The sequence below is a fragment of the Pollicipes pollicipes genome, unplaced genomic scaffold (assembly GCF_011947565.3).
Source record: "Pollicipes pollicipes isolate AB1234 unplaced genomic scaffold, Ppol_2.1 Scaffold_4002;HRSCAF=4701_pilon_pilon_pilon, whole genome shotgun sequence".
Classification (NCBI taxonomy): Eukaryota; Metazoa; Arthropoda; class Thecostraca; order Pollicipedomorpha; family Pollicipedidae; genus Pollicipes; species Pollicipes pollicipes.
This window is the reverse complement of record NW_023596420.1, coordinates 19,113,562-19,140,802: the sequence shown is the minus strand read 5'-3', so window position 1 is coordinate 19,140,802 and position 27,241 is coordinate 19,113,562. Positions and strand designations below refer to the sequence as shown.

Sequence of the window (27,241 nt, the reverse complement as noted above, 5' to 3'; positions counted from 1 at the left end):
ATCCGTACAATGACCATCTTCGGGGTGTGTGCAGGTGCTCGGGCGGGGCTCCTGCCGTAGTGGCAGTGGGACCGTCTCCTGGCTGTCGTCGCCATCGGACCTGCATCCGTACAATGACCATCTTCGGGGTGTGTGCAGGTGCTCGGGCGGGGCTCCTGCCGTAGTGGCAGTGAGACCGTCTCCTGGCTGTCGTCGCCATCGGACCTGCATCCGTACAATGACCATCTTCGGGGTGTGTGCAGGTGCTCGGGCGGGGCTCCTGCCGTAGTGGCAGTGAGACCGTCTCCTGGCTGTCGTCGCCATCGGACCTGCATCCGTACAATGACCATCTTCGGGGTGTGTGCAGGTGCTCGGGCGGGGCTCCTGCCGTAGTGGCAGTGAGACCGTCTCCTGGCTGTCGTCGCCACCGGACCTGCATCCGTACAATGACCATCTTCGGGGTGTGTGCAGGTGCTCGGGCGGGGCTCCTGCCGTAGTGGCAGTGAGACCGTCTCCTGGCTGTCGTCGCCATCGGACCTGCATCCGTACAATGACCATCTTCGGGGTGTGTGCAGGTGCTCGGGCGGGGCTCCTGCCGTAGTGGCAGTGAGACCGTCTCCTGGCTGTCGTCGCCATCGGACCTGCATCCGTACAATGACCATCTTCGGGGTGTGTGCAGGTGCTCGGGCGGGGCTCCTGCCGTAGTGGCAGTGAGACCGTCTCCTGGCTAGCGGTCGCGACAGGCCCCTGGTGGGGCGAGGCGACCAGAGCGCCTGAAATGAAGCGGCGAATGAGGCAAACAGGGCGGAGGCTTCCCTGTCGTCATTAAAGGCCGTGTCCAACATGCAGCATTTGCCTTAATATGTACCCTCAGAATGATATTTAAGTAGGTTTGTAGGGGACACCCTCTGACTGCGATATTACATGAGTCATTGTGCAGTGGCGGCATATTGGCTCTCGTTGGGAGATACAGTCGAACGGGTCTCTAATTTCCACTCTCTACTGGAACAAGTGCTAATAATAGTGAAAACAGCCGAAATCTCTCCCGGTCGCCTCCTGGTGACAATAAAGAGCACACAGCTGTAACGAAATTGTGTTCAGCTTTATCTGTAAGGACAAGATCGAAAAAGCTCGGCGCATTTATGCCATTAATGATAACAACCGCCTTAGGAAGTAACGCCAACGACATTCATGCTCGTATGCAAGCGTGAATATGCGGGTAGGCTGGTGGTTTGGAAATCAGCTGCCCTGCGGAGTGGTTTCGTTAGCGGTTTGCCTGCCTTTCACCCCTAACCCCACGCCTCACCCCTTTCCCATCCCCCCCCCCCCACTTCTATGACGGAACCTTGCTGAAGCCGGGGCGGGCAACTCTCCTGGCTTTCGACGCGCCTGCTGTGCAGCGCTGCCATCTCGGGGGGCTTAGACGGGCGTGACAGATGGTGCTGGTCCTGCAACGGACCAGCTGGTAACCACGCCGCACCTCAACACCGAGCCGGCCATCTGGATGGTCACGCTTCTCCGCGCGGCGCCGCCGAGCCGCAGCGCAGCGCCAGCTCACCTCCTCGCATAGCGTCTCATAGTATATGTGAAAGGCCGAGCACCAATTCTCCATTTCACCGCGCTCTTTGCGGGCATTCTGCACGCTTGCTGACTGTGCGGCCTGAGGAATTGCCCGCTAAACGTCGGTCACGCCCTGATAATCGATCTGAAGATTAGGCTGCGGCTGTTGAGTTACCATTCCTGGCATTCAACCATCCCTCAGAACATCGCTTCAGAAGGCTGGGGATATTCTTGCGTTTCAATGTAGAGCTGTTCATTTAGCTCGTTGAGGAACGTTTATGCGATGGTGAGTGTTAACGCGATGGTAGTGACTAGTGGAATGGCCCAGTTATTCAGTTGCCTGTTTTCATGTCATTAAAATCACTTCGGTCACCAGCTTTTTGAACGTCGTAAAAGCGTTGCCAATTAATTGTGTTATACTGCGTGGTAGCTGTGCTTTGTGCAAATAAATGTGTCATAATCGTCCTCACACATTTTGTGGGCGAACGCAAGTCATTTAAATTGATGAAGCATTCGGTTGTGGCTTGTAATGCCAAGAAAATGGTGAACACTGTAGTTAACACCTGGCACATAGTCATCGGCGTCCTCACATTTTCAAGACATTCTGTCTCAGACAGGCGCGACGTTTAAGCACCCGTGTTGCCGCATGCTGAAAGGTCATCCGCGACGAGTGCATTTTTCAAAGTGGCTCATTGCTCTTGCATTTTCTCTGCTATATATATGAAACCCCGAACGGTCCGTTCAGCATGGGTTCCTTGAAAGGCCGGTAGGGCCGATGAAGAACTCCCGAAGTCCATCAAGCCACTACCCATTAAGACATTCAGAGCCCATAAAGTAAAATTACCCGCCGTGTGCCTGAGTGGTGCTGCTTCGAACCAGTCCGTTTTCACTCTCGGTCATGCTTTCTCACACAAGGCAATTGCAAGGAGCTATCCGCTTTGGCGCTATGCTGCCACGCATTGGGTACGATCTGTTGCGATATTAACGCCATCTTGATGCTATAATGTGTGCCTCCCCCCCCCCCCCCAAACAGAACTATGTCCGTCCGGTGTCAAACTCCCTGATTGCTCTAGTGGACGCTCTTCTGCGCCGACGGCAGCAAATGTCTGGTAAAACGATTTCATTTGACGTAATAGGTCATACGATGTCATATGCAATGTATATGAAGCTTCGATATATTGTGAGAAGTGCAGGAACCTGTGGTTTAAACCGGTTGGGCGTTTTTTAACTTGATGCCATGCGCAGGGACAAGCATAATAAGACTTGAGTCGAGCCATTTCTGTCCACCGTTGCGTGTCGCAGCACATTATGCACGTTGCATAAGAACGCGGCTGGTTATGCACGGGGCAAGCAGAGGCTCTCTTTTCTATATGACCTTTTCGGTTGTTCTTGTTTCTATTTTGAACGTCAATGGAATGCCATTTTCAGCAATTCATCTGTATAGAACTTACTAGCATTTTTTGGTACCAGTCATTGAATGACAAGCCGAAATGAAGTCATGCAACTGTAAGCCTGAGGAAGCCTTCATTTGCTCGGTATGCTCCCTTAAATTGCACTAGCTCGTTGGCTTAAAAGCTTTTCATTTGAAGTTTCCGTGAGGCAAAAGGCTGGAAGCAAAACAAATATCGTATTCCGGGGCAGTGACATGTCCTACGGCTGAGATGTCCGACTTGTCGCCAGTGTGACCGGGTCGTCGGCTTTTACAATCGTTTTGTTTTGCCCTTTGCGTGCTCCAATCCAGTTGTTCATCTTTTCCACGCCACAGGAATGCCGTCACCCCAAAGCAGCCCAGCGATAGGCAAATGGGTTGCTAATGTCCATGAAGCAAGCGCACGTTTCTGGCCGTGTCACCCCGGCTGGGCAGGCTGCAGTAGCATGATGCCCTGATGCCCCGGTCCCCACACCGGACAGACCGTGCAATGACCCTTCTGGCACGTGCCGTGCGCGGCTCCGGGCCCCTCGGACCGTCCCTGGCCCGGTCCGGAATGAATGCGGCGCGTGGTTAGATATGCTAGCCGTCGGTACTTAGCCGGACCCAAGTGTGGCACGTGACACTGACCCGGTCCTGCCAGGTCGTCAGGCTTGCACGGTCTGGCGTGCTGATGCACTCCGCCGTATAACGGGCCCCATCGGGCGGCGGTGAATCAGCGAGCAGCGTCGACACGCGTCGGCCACTCCCCGAACGGCGACGCCGGGGGCGGTGCTGCGCTCACAGCAGGACGCCGGTCCGGTCACGCAACCGCCGCTGACACCGTCCCCGGCGCTGACCCAGTGGTCACGAGTGGCGGGGGAGACACACATGAGCAGCCACTCGTCCAAGACCCTGACCGCGCATCGGCGCTGGCGCCGTCGCCGCCCCGCCGCTGACGGCAACCTCGGCGGCACCGCCGGCGGTGGGACGAGTCGCGACAGCCGCGCGGCGTCCGGCGCCCGCGCGCCTCGACTGTTGACAGCTGCACGGCGCGTGCGCGCGCACAGCTGCGGCCGTGCCGGGGCAGCCGGAGCAGACGGCGCCCTGGCGGGGTGCGGTCAACCGTCCAGAACGGGCGGGCCGAGCCGGAGCGGAGACAAACGGCGGCAGCGGCACGGGCTAGGTGCCCCCGGGCGCGCCAATCTGTATACTTCGGGCGCCAGTGCCGAGGGTGGCACGAGTTGAACACATGAACAGCCAGGGTGCAGTATGGTGATGCGTAATCACGGTGGTTGGTTTGTGGGTCGTCCGATGCTGATGATGGTTCCAGCCTCCCACTGCAGGTGCACCAGAATTAAACAACGGGGCGCCTGGGATTATACTATGATCACCGAGGCTGCTGCTGGCTGCCGGCTGGTAGCAGGATCATAGTTTGCGGGCACTGGACCAAACTTTGGGTGTGCTACATGATGTTCTACAACCAAGCCAGATGCCACCGGCATCAGGGTCGGCGGATTAGACAGTCAGGGGAAGTTTCGTCCAACTCCAGGTAGCATTGCAGATTAACCCTATGGTGATGCATGCAAAACGGGGTAAACATCACCTTTCCCCTCCCCATCTTCACCGTAGTTCCGCTGCTTCGGATAAGCATCGGATGTCTGTGATGTGCTGCATCGTGCCGCATCATAAAATCTCTGGGTTCTTCAGTGAATCGGTGCAAGCCCACCAGGACCACGAACCCGACACTTGTTTGTTATTCTTCGTTGGGCACGACCGCCAGGCATTATGGGCACTTCGACTGACCTGGATGTTATGGTGAACGCTCCACTTCCGCGCCTAACCGGGTTTTGCAACCCGTTACATATGCGCCAACCGTGTCTGTTCCTTCTAGGCTATCAAACTTGAACGCGGATCTGTTTACAGCTAGTACACAGCATCCCGTGCGCGCATCCGACGTATTTTTCTGATTTGGTGGTCGCGACCTCTTTTTCTGGCGCAGTGCCAAGTCTGAAACACTTCTGCAGTCCGTACTTCGCCACGTCGGAGTGCATCTCGTTCATCGATGCACATTAACCATAATTATGACTCACGCAATGCGTTCAGCATGTTTGCATCCAACCACTAATGCACAGTCCGGCCACATAAGTCTCCTCGACCCGACTCTTCCCTTGCACTTCATAACACATGGCTAACACCGTGACTGCAAACACATGCCTAGGAAATCAAAAACCCTCGGACAAGCCCAGGAAGATGAGTACAAGATGTTCTATTTCCCCTCGGTGCGGTGTTATGTACCTCGTATCTACACTGAACAACGCAAATAATCTCGTTTTGGTTCACGTGCATTAAAGGGTGAAAATGATCAAATGTGCTTTCCAAAAACATGCCTTAGATTTGGCACTGGTCAAGGCTAAATATTGACCGTTTGACAGAAGGTTCAAAAACCAAGGTGAGGAAAATTCACAACATTCGAAAGGGTTCTTTTAAAACGGTAGGCATGATCAGCAAAAGTCGAGTGGGGCCCCCCTTTGTACATAAATAAGTTAAACAACACCAAAGCCCGATCAGGGATTATCTCCGTAGCCTACATGCACCACAAAATATCCCGAAGAGCCACGGCGGTTTCCCGCCGGCCCTCCATCCTCTCGCTGCAGGCTTGACTGTGACCGGGGCGGTGCCGTCGTTCGCAGCCTTGCCGCCCGTCAGGAGACAGAGGACGTCACGTGCAGGTGCCGGGACGTACGGACCGATGACGGCGCTGTGGCTGATGGGCGTGGCGGTGCTCTGTGGCAGCCTGCCACTGCCGACCACCGGAGCCGGTACGTATTCCCACCTGCGGCCGCGTCACCGGCTGGCGGGGCCGGTTAGTGTAAGGCCGCGCGCTCTCTGTCTCTATGCAACCGGCCGTCGGTTGGTCCATCCACCAGCTGTCCCCTTCCCTCTCAAAGCGTTACTCGCAGCCTGTCTCATATTCCCCTTTCTTGGTTCTGTCTAGTCTCTACCAGCCATTTCTCACTAGTTTCGCCGCCCCCCCCCCCCCCCTCCCCCCGTCTAAACACACGTTCACGGATGTACTTTGTTTTCTTTTTGGTGGACCACTGGCTCCCCAAAGTACAGTTTGGCCACTCATTGGTGAGTTTGCTACGCCAAGGAGCCTCAGTGTGTACGTGCATATTTCTAAAAGTGGAATCTCAAAATTATTTAAATTCTAGAGGTTTCTAATAATTGCCTCACAGGTAAGGCGAACAGAGAAAGAGAGAACGTCAGACATCTAGAGCCCCGCGTTCGAATCGTACCGTCTGGAGCATGTTCTGTTTTTCCAGTATTTTGCATGACAAATCGCGCAATTGTTTTGTCCTGTTAACTCTGGTCCAGTTTTGTATTACTGCTCGAGTGTGTCGGCATTATTCAGAGCTGTTTCAAGCTCCATGGGCCGCAGCAAGCCGCGTTCTCTGTAATATTATGTGATATTCCGATAATGGTAAGCGTCCCACAAAGATCACCACAACAACACTGGGGGTTTCGAGTATGCCTATCGTGAATATCGCGCTGCAGCCTGAGGCACGCCTTGCGGCCACCTGCCGGGGTTTTCCTGGCAGCGTTTAATATGCGCCCGGGTGGCCGGTTAAATTTCCTTCGCTCGGGTGGAGGTCAATTTCATGCCGTCATATCTAAAAAACTAAGGTATTTAGAGGCGCCGTACACAGGGTAGGCTGGCTTATATGGGAATTCACTTGTGTCAAAATTTGAGATTCCTAGGGCATGACCTTGGGTTCGAACATGGTTAAACAAGGTTAGGGTCCAGGGTGGTGTCCAAAGTGCCCCGGACCTCCTCACGCAACCGCCGTCAACCTAGAAACCTGCCCTATGCAAAAGCTCATCATTGTTTGTCCAAGGCCAGTGACCTTGTTTAACTTCTAAAAGGTCAATGTGACAAAACTACGAAACCGCTGCTATTTTTCACTCAAATAACCGTCAAGGATTACGCTATGCTCCATGTTTCTAAAAACAAAATGTTGGCTTAATTCATTTTAGGTCAGTGACGCAATCTGTTCTTTAAGAAAGATCCGGGGAACAACGCGGCTCCTGTCATTAATGGATTCGAAACTAACACCAGCAACTACACCATAAAAAAGCTCTCGTGTAAAAATAGCTTTGTTGTAGCCCCGGTCTGACCTTCATACCTGACCCTAAGTCAATAATTATTTTGTGTAATTCTAAATTCACTTGGTCCGTTGCCTGAGAAACTGTCTCAAGATGTATACCTTCGCCTAGCATTCCGTTATCGCATCAGATTGAATGATTCCATAGAAATGGCCCTCGCTGACAGCCAGGGCCTGAATTTGACCCGCTATAGGCCAGCGGCCTTAGAAGCTACATTTTTTTCGTTACCTCAAATGCTCCGCTATGTAATTGCCTACAGCTTTGCAAGGTTTGACGTGGCTTCACCTCCCCGTTCGGAAGTCAATTAGGAAAGCCTTCGGGGGATTAAGTTGACCCCCCTCCCCCCTACTCGAGCGCGTGTTAATAACCGCACACACCTACTTGCCCTCTTTATTTCAGAAGTCATACACGTCCAAAAACGCCTTAAGGTAGACAACATCGACCCTACATCGATTACCGAAGCCCGGTTTCAACCATCCAGTCCGAACGCAATGATTCAACAGCCAGTTTCTCCTTGCTCGGAAAAGGGGAATAGTCTCATAAGTAACAATCTAGTGAATCGAAACGGGGTCACATCTAAAAAAGGCAACCCACGCATGTTCAAGGACGTCAGTCCTTTTGCACGATCGACAAGTGGAACAACTTACCTAACAAGCTTGGAGTATACGCTCGCTATTTTAGGACCAGGAACGCCATGAGCTGGGGACGCAGGTTCCATCCAATTGAGCGGCATTGACCGCTGCAGGTAACACCAGGCGTCGGGCGCTGGGTGTGTGAGAATGACCGTTGTGAAATAACTCTTCCTTACGTCTTTGAAATCAACTTGCAACGTTCAGAGGCTCGACTGGGACGTATATTCCAGCCGTATAATTTTTAGATTGAACTCTGAGCAGCTTAACGGTTGCAACAGAAAAAAATTACCGGTAATTTAAAGGTCCACCACTAGGTTCCATTTTGTGGGGCTGTAAATACTAGTTCGATCCTATTGTCAATGTAAGTATGGTACAGGTGAAATATTCGCGGGACTGATTTCTAAACGTGCTAACTGATGTTCAAAAGCGTTCAAATGTATTTCTTTGGGATGCGTCATCGTTTTTGCGCTCCAGGTTGCTACCGTCCAGAGTTAACAGGGCGGCGGTGGGGGAAAGGCTGTAACGCTAGCTGTCTTTTTTGTTATCAAGACTTGCGAGCGCGCATATTTACAAACGTCTGATCAAATTGTTTTCACTATTCAGTTCTAACTGGCGATTGAACATTCTCCGATAAATGTGGGCTTGAAAATACCAATATACAGCTGTAATCCCGTTTCCATCTGCAATCTACGTTCACGGAGACCTCAATACCTATTTCTGTTGGACCCCGAAAATCCGGCGGTACCTCTAATTGCTATTTTGGTTTAGACAGAGTCCACTGGACCATCTTCAAATTACTAGCGCCGGTGATCTATTTCATGAAGCCATTTAACACCTAACACGCAATAACTTTGGTGTTATATTTGTGTGATGGCTGTCTTGAACATCACAACTTCCTGGCATGGAGCAAAAGTGTACAGGGATTTCAGTTACACTATTATATTATACATCAGGACATCATTATATATATATATATATATATATATATATATATATATATATATATATATATATATATATATATGTATGTAAATATTTATTTTCATTGTCACATTATATTATCCAAAGGACCTCACGCATCAAACACTATAATCAACAATACTGATGAATGTGTTTGGCTGCATCACTGTCGTAGGCGCAGCGGGCGCTGCACAGGTGCTGCGTTTGAAAATATTTTCAGCCAGTGATTGCGAACATTCAAACGTAAGATCAAACAACCCTCGGAACAGAGGGTTGCTTGATCTTACGTCAGCCAGATACCGATGACAGGCCCGATCAAGCCGGTTACCGGATGAACCATCATCAACCTGATGGTGGTTCATTCGGTATCCGGCTTGAGCTTCTGCCATTGTTCCGGTAAAGGCATATTCCAGAAATATCAACCCATCTATATCTTCATGCTGCTGGGTTTTATCCGAGGAGTGAGGTTATCACTACTGTCTTATGTTTGTGGTAAGCTGCTTGGAATCGGATTCGAGATCAACCCTATACGTTGTGGACCAGGTTAGGAATTGACTCTGTCGGAGTGGAAATAAGCATGACTGTGGGCTAAGGTGAAGCTAGCTTTCTGAAATGCATGCGTTGAGACCAAGGCTTCAACGAGTACGAAACAAACATGACATAAGCCAAGGCCTTCGCGCCGACAACAGGTACTGGTCCAAGTACTGTGCGACTCCAGGCTTATAGTAAACCACACCGCTACATGCGTCGCATTTTATTTGCGGCACTGCAGCACTCGCCACATGGAGTGCTCATGGGACTTCGGAAATTCTACAAGTGTGTCATCAGTATCCGGTTTATGGAAGTAGAACCGTTTGCATGCATCTTATCCAGCGGCCTCGTTTGACAAAGCAGTGGTGTTGGAAACTTCGAGACACGTGCCGCCGGCAGGTCTGGTTCGTGACTGGGTTCTCGGATCCTCATCGGGATGATTTCACGCTGCACCACGCGCGGGGCAACTGGCCACGATGAAGCGGTGTCGCTCGCAGGGGACGCCGGCGAAACGCGATAGAAACCAGGGCGCCGTGGCCGGTTTTACAGTTGTCTTCATTTGGCACGCCCGTCCGATGCTCGGGCGTTCACCGCGAGTTCATCTGGCGTGCCGGTCAGGCCCACCATGGCTCGGCGCAGGCGTGCAGAGTCCAACACAGGCATTAATCGGAGTCCGTGCAGCGTCGGGCTGTCCAGGCCGAATGACGGAACATTGTTTTATTAAATTAGTGCAGTTTTAGGCGTTTGGTGCATGACCCTGACAGTTGTTTTGATCCACGTTCTTTAAAGCGGGTTATTATTTGTTATCCTTACAAAGTAAAAAACCTGTCTCAAGCGATGAGCAGGACGAAGTTATTGAGACAGACGCCTGTAGGTATTGCAAAACAGGCGTCTGTGAGTCAAGCGAGACAGGTGCCCGTGAGTACGGCAGGAGATGTGTCCGTGATTCAAACAAGGCAGGCGTCCATAAGTCAAGCAAGACAGGTGCCCGTGATTCAAGCAAGGCAGGCGTCCATAAGTCAAGCAAGACAGGTGCCCGTGATTCAAGCAAGACAGGCGTCCGTAAGTCAAGCAAGACAAGTGCCCGTGAGTCAAGGAAGACAGGTGCATGACATAGCACCGGTGTTAACACCCACTTTTGGCTTCATGCATAAACAGGCTCATTTGCCCGTGACCTTAAATGCTTATAATCTGGCCATACATAAATCCCACCATGGCCGATGCACGATATTGTTTAATTTGCAGATTATTATTTAGGCGTTTAATGCTTGGCGGTTTGACAAGAGTTGTCCAATCCCTTGGACGCGTATGTTTGCCAATATTTTCGATAGATTTTCAACACGACACGCGTGGTATAGAACCACGCGACCTCAAAGAGGACGTAGACACGTGTGCTATCGAGTCAGCTATCCGAGACATATACATGTGCCATAATGGCGTGCGGAATTCTCAAAATTGAGGTAGGTCCGTGCACGCCATGGCCGGCATGGTCTTTCAAGATCATCTAACATTTTACATACCCATGTTTTGCTCAGCTGTCAGCGCTGATGCCCTTCAACTCCAACACTGTAGAGAAAACGGCGCAATGACCTCTATAGTCTGCAGCACTAGCATCGTAAGTGTACTGACAGAGTGTACAGCATCGTAAGTCCACTGACAGACTAAATGTCATTTGCCAGCATTCCTCGTCCCCCGTCCTGCGCGGATACAAGCGGCCTGCTCCAGCCTGGCCACGCTGGATGCTCTGATCAGCCTGCTCCTGCCTGGCCACGTCGGATGGTCTGACCGGCCTGCTCCAGCCTGGCCACGTCGGATGGTCTGACCGGCCTGCTCCAGCCTGGCCACGTGGGATGCTCCGTTTGTCCTGCTCCTGCCTGGTCGCGCTGGATGCTCTGATTATCCTCCTCCAGCCTGGCCGCGCTGGATGCTCTGACCGGCCTGCTCCAGCCTGGCCACGTCGGATGGTCTGACCGGCCTGCTCCAGCCTGGCCACGCCGGATGCTCTGACCGGCCTGCTCCAGCCTGGCCACGTCGGATGGTCTGACCGGCCTGCTCCAGCCTGGCCGCGCCGGATGGTCTGACCGGCCTGCTCCAGCCTGGCAACGCCGGACACTTACACGCGGGGTGCCAGCGAGGACTTGCGGCCAGCGGGACTGAAACGATCGCGCCTCCGCCGCCTCACCTGCACGCGACGGTCCTGCGGTCGGACCGACCACAGTCCGGCGGACACCTGTCGCCTGGCGGCCGATTCGCCGCGGACCAGCGCCATGGCTGCGCCGTGACGGCCGGTTCGCCGCGGACCAGCGCCATGGCCGCGCCGTAACGGCCGGTTCGCCGCGGACCAGCGCCATGGCCGCGCCGTCACGGCCGCGCGCTGTTGTCGCATTATCTCACGCTTACAGGCGTTCCTGGCCAGGCCATTGACTGGTTTGATAGCGTGTCTTTCTCGCAGAGGAGGCTCCAGGTAATTGGCAGAGGACAGGCATTAGACCATACTTGAAAAGTACTTAATCGAAACCAGTAGCTGCAGCAGCATAAACATGTTTTGTAGGCAATACACATTTGCGAGAGCATTGGCTTAATGATCTGGCGTATTTCATCGTTGCATCATGGCTGGGCATGCATGCCAGTCAGTAAAAACTTATCGAAGTGGCAGTATTTCACCTTTAACCTCAAGTTTTCCGACTAGCAAGATGGGCAGTCATGGGCGCTTATGAACCCTCTCAAATGTTATATGAGGGCCATCAAAGCTGCAATTTGGCAACGCCTGAACTTGACGGCTTTAGTCACTGACAATAGAACAATGGTATTTTTTAAAACTGACATATCAATTCTATGTTTTTCAGAACATATTAAGGTAAGCGACCAATTATCGTTATAAAGATATTGGTTTTCATATCACTACCAGCGTACTGTGAGCAGCTCAACGTGCTTTATTGAAATTTATTTCTTTAATCGCATCATAATTTTATAAATAATACTAATCACAGAGCCGCTCACCTTCTTTACCATATGCTTCTACCAAGTAGACTCATATTGGACTAACGTGTATAAAAATAAGTTACAGTGCATACGGTATGAACGAAAAGCAGATAGTAATAGATAAGCCAACATTTATCATGTTAACTGATTGAAACTTAAAGTGGCCTTGAGGGGGCATTTACTGCAGATAGCAGTAAGAGCAAATTACAGACTCCACTGCATACGGCTTAGTCGATAAGGTCAGGCGTCACTAAATCACCATCGTCGCCCCTCCATTATTCAGCATTTAATGTCTAATTCATATTTTATCCTTAAGCTAAGTAAAACAATGCATTTTACAGACACTGGGCATCTCACTATGTCATGATAGCTCATCCGCATTAAACAGTAACAGTGTACCGGTATTCCGGTCATCGATGAAGCGCTCTCGGCCAAATCGCCGGTTAGCTGGCTAGCTTTGTACTGAAGCCGTTTCACTAGCTGCCTGACTAAAATACCAAAGCGTTACACTTGTAAGTAGTTGAAGCGTTCTGCCTGCTGGAGCTCAATTGAGCGGTTTGGATCCACGAGGCGAGTGGTCATGACTCGACGCTCGCTCTGCCCACGCTCCAGCACGCGCGAGGCCAGGGAGGCCGACCGAGAGTGACACCGCGGCGGATGCGGCGGCGGACGGGCGCGACAGAGGCGCCGCCTGGTGCGAGCGACGACAGGACCACACGGCGGTGAACGATGTCGGTGACAGTCCCGCAGACCGCGCCGCCAGGTTTGAATGCTGCGATCGGTACAGAAAATAGGTGGCTGGTCAGCGGTCTCTCCGCCGAATGTGAAGTCGAACAAGCGTCGTACAGGCCGCCACGTTGTCATGCAGCCCTGCAGCCCTTAAACCTCATATTGCAAATCAAGTGTCTTGGCAACGCAAAATCCGACAGGATCAAACCCTGCCACCAAATGATCCGCATTATTTCAAAAGAATCGATGCTCAAGGGAAAAAAGGCTTAATGGTTTATCTAAGCAACCTATCGCCTGAAGGCTGTTTGCAACATAAACACCAATGTTTTTCGCCGAGGAAAACTTCAAATAACGTATTCGAAAACATCGACCATGCACGGGTAAGCATTTCGGGCCAGCACACCTGGTATATGAGTCGTGTGTGGAACCATTGCCCGGTGCCCGCGGTAGTGTGGTCTGCACCCAGACTCAGCCCAAGGGAGAACCAGTATCGAGCACACCTGCACACGAAATAGAGCACGGCGGCGGTGTGACGGGAATGGTCGGTAAAGAGGAAGGAGGCGGCATTCCAGACGAAAGGCGGGCATGGGTTGAATAAACTAATTCATTTCGAGGCATTTCGTGGACTCCGACTGCACCTCATCCCGCTGTAATCCAATATTGCTTGTCCTGGCGGCGCCTTTGGATGCCGTCGCGGCCCGGCTACACCCATTCAGGGTGTCATGCATGGAGGCTGTCCACGGGTCTATGACCCGATACACTGATAGGCCGCTCAAAGGAGCTGGCGGTGGGTGTACGGAATGTGCATGCACCGCATCTTGCGCCATGCACCGGGACCCGACTGTGCCGGCATTCCAGCTCGTGACAACCTCCCTCTACCCCGTCTTGCCACGCAACAAGCCACCGCCTTCTTCCCGGGCGTCCTCCGCGCCTTCACGGCACCGCCGACGCCGTAAACCCGCCGAGCTGTCGGTCGTCACACGGGCGGCCGCGGCAGCCGCGCCGGCCGGCCGGCCCCCAGCGGCTTGCCGCCGAGCGCCGGCCAGATGGCCGCCGCCGGCCTGAGATCGCGCCTCGTTTGCGATTGCGGTCAGTGGTGGTCGCCGGCCGCCGGCTCCCCGTGTCAAGGCGAAGTGGAGCGGCACTTCACGGCCATCATCACACCGCCCGGGGGGGGGGGGGGGGACACGAGCTGGTCGCTCGGGTGGGGCCGTTGTGCGGTCCGTCTCGGCGTGGTCAAGGTGAGAGTGGGTACCCTTTGGATGTACTGTCAGCGTCTGAGTTCTGCTGGAGCAATCCGGATTTGTATCGAACTTTGCCGGGGAACGCAGCGCTAACTTGTTAACAAGATACCAAGGCTGCCCACGTCACTTCCCTTTATTCTCCGCATTCCACAGATAATGTCATATGAGCTTGTTGAAATGTACGGAGCTGTTTAATGTAACATTTACTGGTCCCTCGTAACGGACGCAGCTATAGGGCCAGTGTCTACAGATGGCGTACACAATATACCGTTTAAATCCCTCATTTGCGCGTCTAGTGTCATTCGGTATGCTCACCTGGTTGGTCTGCATAAAGTTCCGTACATGAACACTGGACATACGCCAGGAAGCGACACTAAATATTGAATCAGAACGGTCCCGCGAGCTGATCACGTGGTGGAACGACAACTACCTTTAATGAAGCGGTTAGCTGTACCGTTTATTTAATACTTAAGGTACTCTCTATCATTTAAAGGGTGATCTTCCACTTCTCAATGGTTTGTTTCAAACCAGTTAGAAATATCGATGTCGGAACACCTCCTCAGAATGAGACCTGTGCCCCGCTCAACTGTTTTGAGTCCAATCTAAGAGACTTACAGATTTTGAGATGCGGTTCAGCTCATGACTCAAAGCAGTTCCATCTTTGATTTGTCTCAGTTCAGACTCATTGTTTGCATTGAATCATCTGACTTATGACTTAAGCATCTCGACAAATCAAAGATTTGGTTCAGTTGTAGCTTATCCATATATATATATATATATATATATATATATATATATATATATATATATGTACATATATGTCAGATACCTGTCCATGAAATCCTAAATCTATGACAGTTCTATTGTCAAAAATTACTGATCAACCGAATGTGATGCTGACTTTGGGAAAACCGCGAAGACTGCTCTTGGAATCATCAGCAATAAGCTGTCATCTGTAGGATGAAAGATAGTGGAGAGTGATAGCGCAAGTTTTCATGCATCTGGTTCTCCGGCATTGACTTGAACCGCACAGGGCACTCCTTTTGGTCCATCTGTTGGTGCTTGGGCGGGGTTCCCGCCAGGGGTACTCAGACCCGCTGATGGCTAAGGTACGCAGCTTACCCCCAATAGGCAAGTTGACAGTTACGGGGATTCAGGAGGAAAAAGCGAATAGGGAAAAAGGGACGAAAGTTAGAAAACATCGGTCAAGTGGGCTATACTGTAAACCCGCTTAAAGCACTCCTTTTGTTACGACCGGAGACTACAATCATACATCGATGGCGTCATTAAAAAGTTTCGGTGGGGTCATATAACGTATAGCTAATGAGGACCGGATCGACTGGGGCTGCGAACACTTCAGGAGCTTTCCCTGCCGCGGCCGTCGGCTGGTCGCACAGGGGCGTGCTAGTGACAAGTGCTGGGCCATATGTGGACCAGTTTTCACGGTAATTGCTGCAGTCCGCGCGCCCCAGAAGGCCAGATGCTCTCACGCCGTCTGACTCGGGGCTGACGGAAGTGTCAACGCACCGGCTGGTCTCACTACAGCAAACAATAACGACTGCCGAACGGGTCATATGGCCATGGCGGTTTGGGAGACAAAATGAGCCGAAGTGCCTTTTACTAGCCTCATCCTTCTGTTGAGCTGCCGACTCATGAGAGACGACCATACTCCGAGAGAAGTCACCTTGCCACAGTTTTAGGTTGCCAGCACTTATGCTGACATCCACAAGGTCCAATAAATCCCATTAAGCAGGCTTACAAAGAAGCTTCCGCAGCAGCGTTCGCATCTCCCACGGATCTGTTTTCAAACCCATTTGCGCGTAACCAAGCACAGGATGAATGACGCGGCACAGTCTCGTTTCATCCAACCGAGCCGCCGTTTTCAGATGGCGCCACCGTCGGAGTTCTCCACGACAGCGCCAGGGGACGCCTGCTGGCCGACACCTTGGCTGCGTCGGCCGATGACGTCAGTGTGACGTCAGCCGCACCGGACTGCGCCGGCCAGCTGGCGGCCTTGCGGGCGTCGGGGGTGTCGCGCTTCGTCAGCCTGTGCGATCGTGCCGTCCCGGCGACCGGCGACGTCCTGCTGGTGACGCCGGGACCTTGCCGGTCCGACCAGGCCGCCTGTCGCTCCCTGCAGCTGCCGGCGCGCGCACAGTGGCGCGCCCTGGCGATGGTCATGCAGCAGCTGCAGATCCGTCGGGCGCTGCTGTCCGGCGTCACCGGCGCCATCCCTGACATCACCTCCGCCATGGCCCAGCAGGGGATCGCCGCAGGAAGCGAGGCGGACACCGCGCTGTTGGCAGCGGCTGCTGCCGACCCGGCCGGCAGTCTGGTGGTGGTCTCGGACGGTGCCGGTCTGCTGCCTGCGCTGCACCGCCTCCGCGCCGCCGGCGTCTGGCCGCGCCACTGGTTCGTGCCGGCAGCGGCCGGCACCGTCGCACCGCCGCTCAGGCCTCGCGCGATGCCGGCCGACGCGCGGCTCTACACGGCCCAGGTGGGCGTGGCGCCAGAGGCTGCGCTGCCGGAGGCGCCGGCCGGCAGCAGCGCCGCCGGACTGGCGCTGGCGCTGGACGCGCTGAGCATGGCGCGTGGCGGCGTGGCGACGCACGGGCTGACCGGGCCGCTGGCGACGGACGGGTTCGGCGAACGTGCGGACAGCTTCGCCGACGTGCTGCTGTTCCGTCCGCAGGAGGATGCCGAGCAGCCGCCCGCGGGGGTACCTGTCCGCCTCGGCGACTGGGTGCCCGTGGCGTCGGTTCGCGACGGCGTGCTGCTGCCACCTTCCGTGCAGTACGTGCTGCCCTCTCGGCTGGTGTCGCAGCTGGCCGGGCCGGCGGCCTGCGGCGGCGGACGGCTGAGCGTCGCCGGCACGGACGCCGTTGAGGGTCGCGGCTTCGTGCGCGAGTTCAGCGCCGACGGAGCGCCGCGCCTGCTGCTCCTCTACGGTTCGCGGCCGTTCCACGTGTCGCTGGACTGCCCCCTGGTGGCGGCGGAGCTGCGGTGCCAGCGCGGCGGCCGCACCGTCCAGTGCCGCCGGCTGGTGCGCGTCCACAACGGCACGCTGTCGCGCCACACCCGCGACACCTCCGTCCGCTACTACAACTACGACGGCCATCGGTGGCTCGCCGGTCGCCACGCCCGCCCGGCCGCTAGGGTCGGCCGCGCCGGCTTTGAGTCGCTGGCGAACACAATCGGCGCTTCAGTTAACCGGGCCGGCGGCTTCGACGCGTCGGCGACGAGCGGCGGCGCGGACCACACCGTGGGCGACCACGCGGGCGCCGGTGCCGCCTACGCCGACTACCAGGGCTACGGGCAGGAGGTGCCAGAGCCTCGGCCGTACAGCCCGCCGGGGCTGGTGGTGCAGCAGCCCCGGCCGCCCCCGCGCCGCGCCGGCTACAAGCAGCCACTCGCCGCCCAGGACGTGTTCCTACCAACGCTGTCCGACATGTTCGCGTGCGGCGGCTCAGTGGGCGGCTGCGGCGTGTGCGTAGCTTACTTCTCGGTTACGTCCACCACCGACCCCGAGACGTGCATCGCCGCCTGCGCTCTGGGCATCGGAGGCGCCTGCTCCGGTGCGCTCGGCTCCATCCTCAGGGAGATCATCACTGCGGGCGGCCACTGAGCGTGGGAGTCGGTAACTGAGCGAGGAGAAGCGGCTCGTGACGAGAAGGCGGCGGCTAATGAGTGTGAGGAGACAGCTTCTAAGTGAGGAGGCGGCTTCTGAGCAAGAGGGGGGTAGCTTCAGGGTGGAAAGAGACAGGTTCTGAGAGGGGGAGGTGGCTGCTGAGCGGGGGGCGGCAGCATGGGACAAGCGAGCGCCGCCGAGAATCCTGCGGAGCGCTGCAGCGTACCGGCGGGGCGGGTTCGGAAGCTTCAAAATGCCTTTTGCTTGTCTCCGCCCGTGTAGCATGAACCCCCATTGTTTAATGCAGACCCATCCGAGCGCAGGAGAGACAACATCCGAGGTTTTTCAGGGTTGTTATGGATAACATCGCGAGGAGCTAAGGCCTAAGTGCCCAGCAGGTGACTGCGCCGCGCGCTCGCAACGTCTTGGTAGCCCGAAGCTTGCTTGGGTTCAGACGAGCAGCAGCGGCTGGGCCCAGGCCTCGTGAGCGCGTTCTAGGTGTTCCCCGGCCGAGCACAGCAAATTGACAGCATTAGCCTTGCGAGGGTACATCATAGACCACGTGTGGCTGTTTTTTTTGCTGACCTTATATGACGCAATGCAGGTTGGTCGCAATGCGGGCCGGGTAGTCAATGCGTGGGTGACCCTGTTTGCGGTGCTAATCCACACCTAGGGCCGACCGGTTGCGTAAATAATCACTAATCATGGACATCATGGCACGTCGGATGTCCCGCGCTGACTCACCCAAGAATGTTGTTTTACGGCGGCCGCTACACTGCCCATATTCAAGAAGTCGGGTACAACAGCTTAGCTGCTCCGTTGATGATGATGTAAAGGTTGTTACGTTTGTTACGGGGTTGTTCTTTGTGCTTTGTTATTCACGTGTTAATTGTTATGTAACCAATTATTATGGCATGAGGCGGGTGGGGTTGTACTATGTGAGGTACGGGTCGGATTAACACTAGGCGTGTGCGCCGAGACGTTTTCATTGTTGGATGTAAACCCTGAAGGAATACAACTTCAGCGCCAGCAAGTTGATATGGTCACTTACGATAAGCACACCGGAATCATCCTTCCCGACATGAGACGCGCCACATGTTCAAGCAACATCCCGCTGGCGATGCTGAGGGCTTAACAGACTAAGTGCCCCGGACAACTAATGTGGTCAGTCACGTGTCTCGCATTTCGCTCCAGGAAAGTGCGGCAGGCTACTATGCATATGATGCTGTATACCATCACCACTCTCCACCGCTCCATCGCAGACGACAACAGAACTGTTGCAGTGATTTGAAGATGGCAAATAATAGTTCAACACGGTGGGGAAGAGCATGACCAGCAGCGACGGTCAGGACGAGCAGGGACCATCGCAGGTGACGCCGGTACAATGGTCTGTTAGCCCACGGTGGGTGACGTCAGTACAGCGGCTCATCAGTCCACGGTGAGTGACGTCAGTACGGCGGCCCGTTAGTCCACGGCGGGTGACGCCAGTACAGCGGCCCGTCAGCCCACGGTGGGTGACGTCAGTACAGCGGCCCGTCAGCCCACGGCGGGTGACGTCAGTACGGCGGCCCGTCAGGCCACGGTGGGTGACGTCAGTACGGCGGCCCGTTAGCCCACGGTGAGTGACGTCAGTACGGCGGCCCGTTAGCCCACGGTGGGTGACGTCAGTACGGCGGCCCGTTAGCCCACGGTGAGTGACGTCAGTACGGCGGCCCGTTAGCCCACGGCGGGTGACGTCAGTACAGCGGCCCGTCAGCCCACGGCGGGTGACGTCAGTACGGCGGCCCGTTAGCCCACGGCGGGTGACGTCAGTACGGCGGTCCCGTTAGCCCACGGCGGGTGACGTTAGTACAGCGGCCCGTCGACCCACGGCTGAGCCTGCAGCGTTCGGCCGTGTGCCGTGGGCACCGGAGTGAATCGGCCGCATCGCTCCCGATTAGCATGAACATGTTTGTCATGTCTAACCCGAAAAGCTCATAATTAGTCAGCCCAGGCCTCATCAGCTGCGATTGGTTGCCAATTCCAGCAGGCTCGACAGCGCTTCGCCAGCAATGTGCCCTGCTGTGTATCTATGAGTACCACGGGTGTAAACATAGCTGGAAATAATGAATACACCTTGGTGGAGATGTATGAGAAGACATCAGTAATATTTGACAGAGATCACGGTGATGTACGAGTATCGCTCGCAAAACAGGCGACACATCAATTGCCATCCTAAATGCACATCAAAGTTGTGGTTGACAGACTACCGGTAACTGATTCAACATATCAGGGGCATGGAACGCAGCAACTAAGCTATTCGGTAGGCACGCAATACATAACTTTACACTACAATGCGATTAGCATACGCCCACTGTTCATTGACCATGTCACGTATTTAGCTTAATGTTCTTGTCACTCTGTGGAAGTCAGTGGACGACAAAACAGCCCCGCCAACACTTGCCAAACTTGAAAAATGCAAGAATACAAGAACTTAAGCTCATCAGTTGCAATGTGGATCGGTTACTGTACAGAAGCCATAATGCCGGGATCATCAAGCCTCATCCACTAATTATTGTATATGTGAGCTGAGTGACGACAATTTCCAGCGGTCATTTGCTCATAAAACACAGTTCATGATACATACACTTGAAAATACTACTGCGCCACGCCACGGTGGTAGCGGTGATGGGGGACTTCGGACCAAGGTATCAAGGCGTTTGGGTGTGCGCATGGCCATTTGTGTTGCACCAATGGTTACAGCACCTGAGTGGTTTGTCACATATTTTCTGTTTCCCGTTCATGGTAGGTGAGCTTCTGGGGCGCACAAAGGTAGACTTAAGGGGATAAAGCGCTCGTTGTCGAGGCCACGCTGCTCCGAGCTTCACCCGTGTTGGGTGTAGATACCCCAGGTAACTGTTGCTGGAACAAAGTCAATGGAAGCCGCATAGTCTGAGTTGGATGGGTCGGCGGAACAGGTCTTAAATCTGAAATCAGCATCTCGCTTGTCCCTCGGGTAATGTGATGACCCGAATTTAAGGGCTGCTTTATCAGCCTAGCATATATCGGACAGCACAATTTTCGTTACCTGACCACAAACGAAAATACAGTGCCATGTAAAACACACTTCGAAGAGAGCATTACCACATCGCGGTACCGCGGGCGATCTCTGCGCCCATCCTCACCTCCGCACGGCCGCAGGACGACACCGGGCCTGCAGCCTGCTAAAGCAGGCTGCTAGGGCAGGCTGCCCGGACTGCCGCCCCGCTGAGGCACGCCCTCCTCGCGCGCCGGCGGACCCTTCTCCAGCCCGGGCAGTGCCTCGTCGGCGCCGGCACGCTGCCACTCGAGCTCGTGCACGTTCTTCAGGTGCACGCGCAGCACCTGCTTGGTGGACAGCACGCGACCGCACAGGGAGCACGTGGTTTCTCCGCGGTGCATGTCCATGTGGCTGCAGAGCGACTCACGGTGCCGGAACACCTTTCCGCACAGATTGCAGGTGCGCTTGTCCAACGCGGCGTTCGGCGGTCCGAGCAAGCCGCCCCGGAATGCACCTGGGGAGCACACCGACACTGGCCAGGTCAATACCTGGAACATGTCTAGGGGAGCACGCTGACATTGGCTGGTAAGATTGTGGAGCACACCTGGAGAACGCACCAACAGCGGTCGGTAAGGACTTTCCTGGGAGCACAGATGCTGGCCGATCGGGAGCGCACCCGGGGAACAACGCTGGTACGGTCAGGATATGGAACATACCTGAGAGCCACACGAACACTGGCTGGATTAGAAGGCAGCGCACATGCGAGGAATACAGTCAGAGATAAGTGACGCCGGCCGGGTCGGAGTTGTGCTCTGTGGAGCAAAGCCGTGCCGTGTAAATTTGTGGAACGCATTTGCCTTATCACACCAGGTTATCGGTAGGAAAGATTTCGTAATGCGATGCCTTGATAGTTGCCATAAGTTTCTTTTCTCTTTTTTTCTAAAGATCTAGAGTAAAGTGGTCATTGGCACCACTTATCCCAACGCCAACTAGGGCTCAACAGCCAAAAATCATGCTCTAGCGATCATAACATTTTGTTGACCGGAAACCAATAAGGACCCCTTAAAATAAAGTGATGTTTTCTGTATACGTTCGTTCTCACCGAGGCACGCTCGCCTTCATGACATGCTAGTCCCCAATCCTTTCATAGCCTTCGCGCATTATTGGTATCGCTGGCGTGATGGATTGAAGAGAAGCTTCCCCGCGGTCTCATAAAGCGAGAGGAGTAAGACGAACAAACGCAGTTGGAAGCGTACGCAAAAAGGCGCACCATAATCGGCACGTTGAAGGTGTGAACGCAGAAGGCAGTGGTATCATATAAGCATTTAAGCATGTTAACAACTAGTTAGTGCTTATGGTGTCAAGGGGCGAGGCTAGCCATCAAAACACGCATGATTGCATTCATAGAAATCAGGGGATTATTCTTTATTCCCACCACCACTGAGCGAGTGTTTGCTCCCATTCACACACGACAAGAATATGGATATTCGTAGGCTGAAATGTTAAAATTCAAAGTGTGACTCAAAAGCCATGACTTTTACCGACTGCAATTGTGACGCCGGAGGTTGTATTCACAGAACTCATGAAATTATTTATTCTTTACACACGACACCACTGCGAAGTGTATATTCACATTCACACCCAACACGAAATGGAAATCCATATACTGGAATATCTAAATGCAAAGTGTTGCTCAAACGCCATGACAAAACCAGCCTTCGCCCTAACCCCGTCTGTGGAAGCGAACACAGCTATCCACAGACCCAACACCACATGTCCGGTGACGTCCGATGCCAGTTGCTTGCTGGGGACCAACTGCAACCCGTGAACCCGAGACAAATCTATCAGCAACGTCACCCCGACCCTAACCAAGGATGGTTCAGCTAGAGCCCCACACGCGGACACACAAGGCCCGTCAGCTCAATGCCGCCACCTCGGTGGGTGGAGGGGGGGGGGGGGAGGTGAAGAGGCCCTGACGCCACCGCCCGGACTCCGGGGCCTCAAGTCGCCGACCTACGACAGGTCCATGCCGGTGACGCTGGAGATGTAGCCGAGGAACTCGGTGACGCGCGCAAAGCCAGCCGGGTAGCCCAGCTCGCAGCCTGCGGAGGCGCCGTAGCTGACGATGCCCACCTCGAGGAAGGAGCCGTCGGCCTGCTCGATCTGCAGCGGTCCGCCCGAGTCACCGTTGCAGGAGCTGACGCCGCCCGTCGTGGAGATGCAGAGCTGCGTGCTCGGCGGTCGCCAGTAGCAAGCGCCGTTTGTTATGATGGGAACGGTGGCGTGGCGCAGATAGCTGCTGATGGAGCCGACCTGAATCGGAGTAGCGCCCCCAGCCGGACACCTGCGCCTGCTGGCCGGCGAAGCTCTGGTCGCCGTGCAGTGATTCGCGCGGCAGGCACACCGGCTGGATCGTGTCGCCAAACGTGACCGCGTTCGGCAGTCGGATCAGGCCCACGTCGTTCAGGATCCTGGACGCGCTGTAGCTGGGGTGGGTGTACATCACGGTAGACGGGATCGACACAAGCGGTTCGTTGACGAGCGTTCCACCCAGGCGCACATCGACGCTGGAGGCGCCCGACGTGCAATGTCCAGCCGTCAGCACCCATATGTCGGAGATAAGCGAGCCGCCGCAAAACCAGCAGCCGCCGGAGCTACAGAAGCGGAGCGCCGCCATCCACGGGTATTGCTCGATCTCGGCACGTTCGCCGCCCGTGATCTTGGCGCCGCTGGTTGGCACGCCGCACGTGGGGGTGCCGACGCTGCTACCCCCTTCGCCACCGCTCCCTTCGCCGCCGCCGCCCTCTCCACCGCTGACTGAGTACTCGCAGGTGAAGCCCGAGTACTGGCGGCGTGCGTTGGACCGGAAGTAGAGCCCCATCCGATTGCCCGTGGAGGTGACACTGAACGGCACGGCGAACTGCAGGTTGCCGCAGGCCACCAGCGTGGTCTCGGAATCGAATTGGCCGTCCATGCTGATGAGTAGGTAGTCTCTGAAGCGGTTGAAGAAACAGGACTGAGTGCGGAAGTCGGTGCAGGTGAGCGAGATGACGGCCCCGCGTCTTGCCGCCATGTTCAGAGTGCAGGCGGCGTTCGCCGGGTAGTTGGATGGGTAGGAGGGCGACGTAATCACGCCTGAACTATCAGTGATCTCCGTGACATCACAGATCACCGCCGTTTCGCGGTCCGTCGGCAGCAGCCCGGGCGGGGCCGGCACGAGCGGTGAGTTGGTGTTGCGCCCTGGGCTCTGGAGGAGAGGCGCACCCGGGTGGCGCCCCACCTCCCAGAACGACCCCACGTCCGCCGGGCGGCGGAGTACGTGGCCCGGCTGCAGTGTGGTCCAGTCATCGCTGTCGGCGAAGGCCACGCGCCAGACGGCCGCGGCCAGCAGCAGCGTCACAGGCGTCATGGCTCGGGGGAAGTCGCGGGGCTGGCTGGCGCGTCGGCGCAGCGCGGTCTTATACAGGGCAGCAGGGCACAGCTGCGGCGCGTCTAGCCCCGTCATCTTGGCCGCCGATGACGTGGCGGAGATACGCAACCGGTTGACACGGAGGAGCACGACGCATGCCGTGTTCTGACCCCGGCTGTGCGGGAGGCGCGGCGTCGGAGTTGCGACAGCCAGCCACTGACATATGGCACCAGCCTGCTCCGGTGGCGCGGCACCTTTGTCACCGGCGATTGCGGAACGTGATGTCCGGATTCGCGTCGCCGGTTATCAAAAGCGGGCTGCAACTCCACAGACTGCCAGCGATACAGTGATGACATGGCCCACCGCCGGCTGTGACTCAACTTACTTCCAGACATTCCCGTGCGCCAGCAATCTTGACACTCATTGTCTGCAATTTATGCTGTATATAGGGCATCACGGTATACATGAAACGTGTTTTGCTATTTAATGGCAGATCCAGTCGAATGCGCCTTACGAAAGCGAACCAGTACGCGGGCTCAGCACTCCACACATTTCAAATGGTAAAGACCGGCCATCACTTACATTTAACGATCAGCAGCATGAAATCATTGACTGCCGCCATTTCTCAGCGGTGGACTAAATAACGCCTACTGTGCCCCTCCTGGACTGGCACGCAAGCAGTTCACTGATATCCATACTTACGCCGCCGAGCCACACACATGTCTTCCTCAAATTTGTGTTATCAAGCAGTGCGCAATGTCTTTTATTTCATTCATTCAGTGTTGCATATCAGCGTGCAGCTAACGTGATGCTATTCAGATTTACCAAGCGCAGAAGTACAAATTTGTCGGTGAAGTTACGGTAACTTAAGCGTGGTGAGGAGCCAAAAAGGTGCCAACATGTTTCATGTTAAACGTGCTTATATATACATACATAAATAAATACATACATACATATATATATATATATATATATATATATATATATATATATTGTTATGTTGGCCGGGCTCGATTTAATCTCCAGTAGCCCAAAGGCGTTTAACCAAAATGGGGTATATTACTCACTGGAGCATATAGGCATGAAGTCATCCTGACTTCCTACATCGCTTAGGCCATGTTTGATACGAGTACAGGGCGGCTATATTGCCCGGGGGAGGTAGCAGTCCTCGGTAACAGCAACGGCCACTAAAGATGTGTCAACATTGTTATTCACAATGTTGACAAGGACACGCTGACGTGTACATCAACGACAGCGGAGGGTAGAAGAACCGGAGTCGAAGTCAAAGAGAACGGAGGGAGAGGAGCCAGCTACGTCGTGGATATCAACGAGAGCTGAGGGTAGAAGGACCGGGGTGGCAGTCAAAGGGAGCGGAGAGAAAGGAGCCAGCTACGTCGTGGACATCAACGAGAGCTGGCTCACCTTCCCCGGCGCCGCCCGGACCACCACTGACCCACCGCCGACCCCGACCCCAGGCGTGACCTACTCCCCGGCCTGTGATTGGCCGGGTCACGTGACCACGTGGCTTTGGGAACAGACGCGAAAATAAAAGGTCTCCTTACAAAAGAAAGGCAGCCGCTGTTGAGATTTGAACCCAACACAAAATGCAAACACGCTCACAACGCAGGCGCTCTAAGCCACTGTGCCACCAGAACGACGATCACGTTGGCAGGTCAGAAGGCAACTTATCACATACACAACAATACATATATATATATATATATATATATATATATATATGTATATATATACATATATATACATATTATATATATATATATACATATATATATATATATATATATATATATATATATATATATATATATATGGGAACTGACGTGGGGACGTAATTTAGCAACATGAGTTGGAAGGAAAAGTGAAATTGGGGGGGGGGGGGGGGCGAGCAGTGCAAATTGCCCAACATACTCCAAAATACGCAGGAAAGCGTAACGCCGGAATACATAAGCATTTCTCTGGGTCAGCGGGCTAAACAGCGTCACGGTCACTACGCCAGACCCACTGACCAGATAACTGGCCGGGGATCCTTACGAAGGCTGGCGGAGATCTGGCAGCAGAACCGAATAAAATGAGGCACAGTCCCAATATAGATGTCATTGGCCAAGTTCGGAAGCCAGGTAAAACACCTCATGTTATCCCGCCTGCCATCAACGAAGCATTTGTTAAGCTTTTTATTTAAACATTTATTGAAGACGTCGCCACTTGCACAGAGCGTGCACAGGACACCGAACTGTGGTAAGTTACTAACGACATGGATCGACGCAAATGCATCTGCATCTGCTTACATCTGAATGTCGAAAATGCTGAATTGTGTGCCTGACTTATGCAAGTGTGCATTCTATGAGGATCTCTTAAATGCATCAGGGCACAGGCAATCTAGTCCGTGGCAAACACCTAAAGCTCACATAATCTTTTAACGACCAAGTGGGATATCGACAGGGTTCCTGGCGGATCACATGGTTTATCGCCTGTTTCCCTAGTTGAGCCGCCGTGTCATAAGACTGGCCTCTAGTGCCTACAAATAATGGACTGCAACGCCGCTGGTTGAACGGCTCCGCTTGCCGGCAATCGTATTCGGAAGATCAAAACAGCCTTCTCGGGCGGTTTTGCGCAAACCGACCAAATCAATAACAAGTGCAAATCACTCACGCCCCCGCCCGACTTTGTTTGGAAGACTGCGTGGCGCACATCTTCGCGCAATTATTTGTGGAGCGCCAGTAACCGCACTGGACATATTAACACCCAGAAAAAGCCATAGCGTCAGCGAGGAATCGAACCCGGGTGTCCCGCGTGGAAGCAGCGCACGTCTCCAACTGAGCTTTTTGCCCGTTTCCCATCCTGCTGATATGGCACAAGCCAACATCATGCTCTACGCAGTTAATTCTCACATACGTAGATTCATTGGCACTCTCAGATTGAGAGCTATTTTAGTCTTGAATCAATACCAGCTCATGATGTGACCGACGACAGTG

General features: G+C 54.3%; 1 protein-coding gene across 1 annotated transcript; it reads right to left on the bottom strand.

The window, feature by feature from the left end:
• Window positions 1–22,852: 22,852 nt before the first annotated feature.
• Window positions 22,853–23,922, bottom strand: LOC119094206 (brachyurin-like). The gene is given in 2 exon segments (XM_037217282.1): window positions 22,853–23,155; window positions 23,157–23,922. Coding segments are annotated over 2 exon segments (1,059 nt in total). The 5' UTR covers window positions 23,913–23,922.
• Window positions 23,923–27,241: the final 3,319 nt, after the last annotated feature.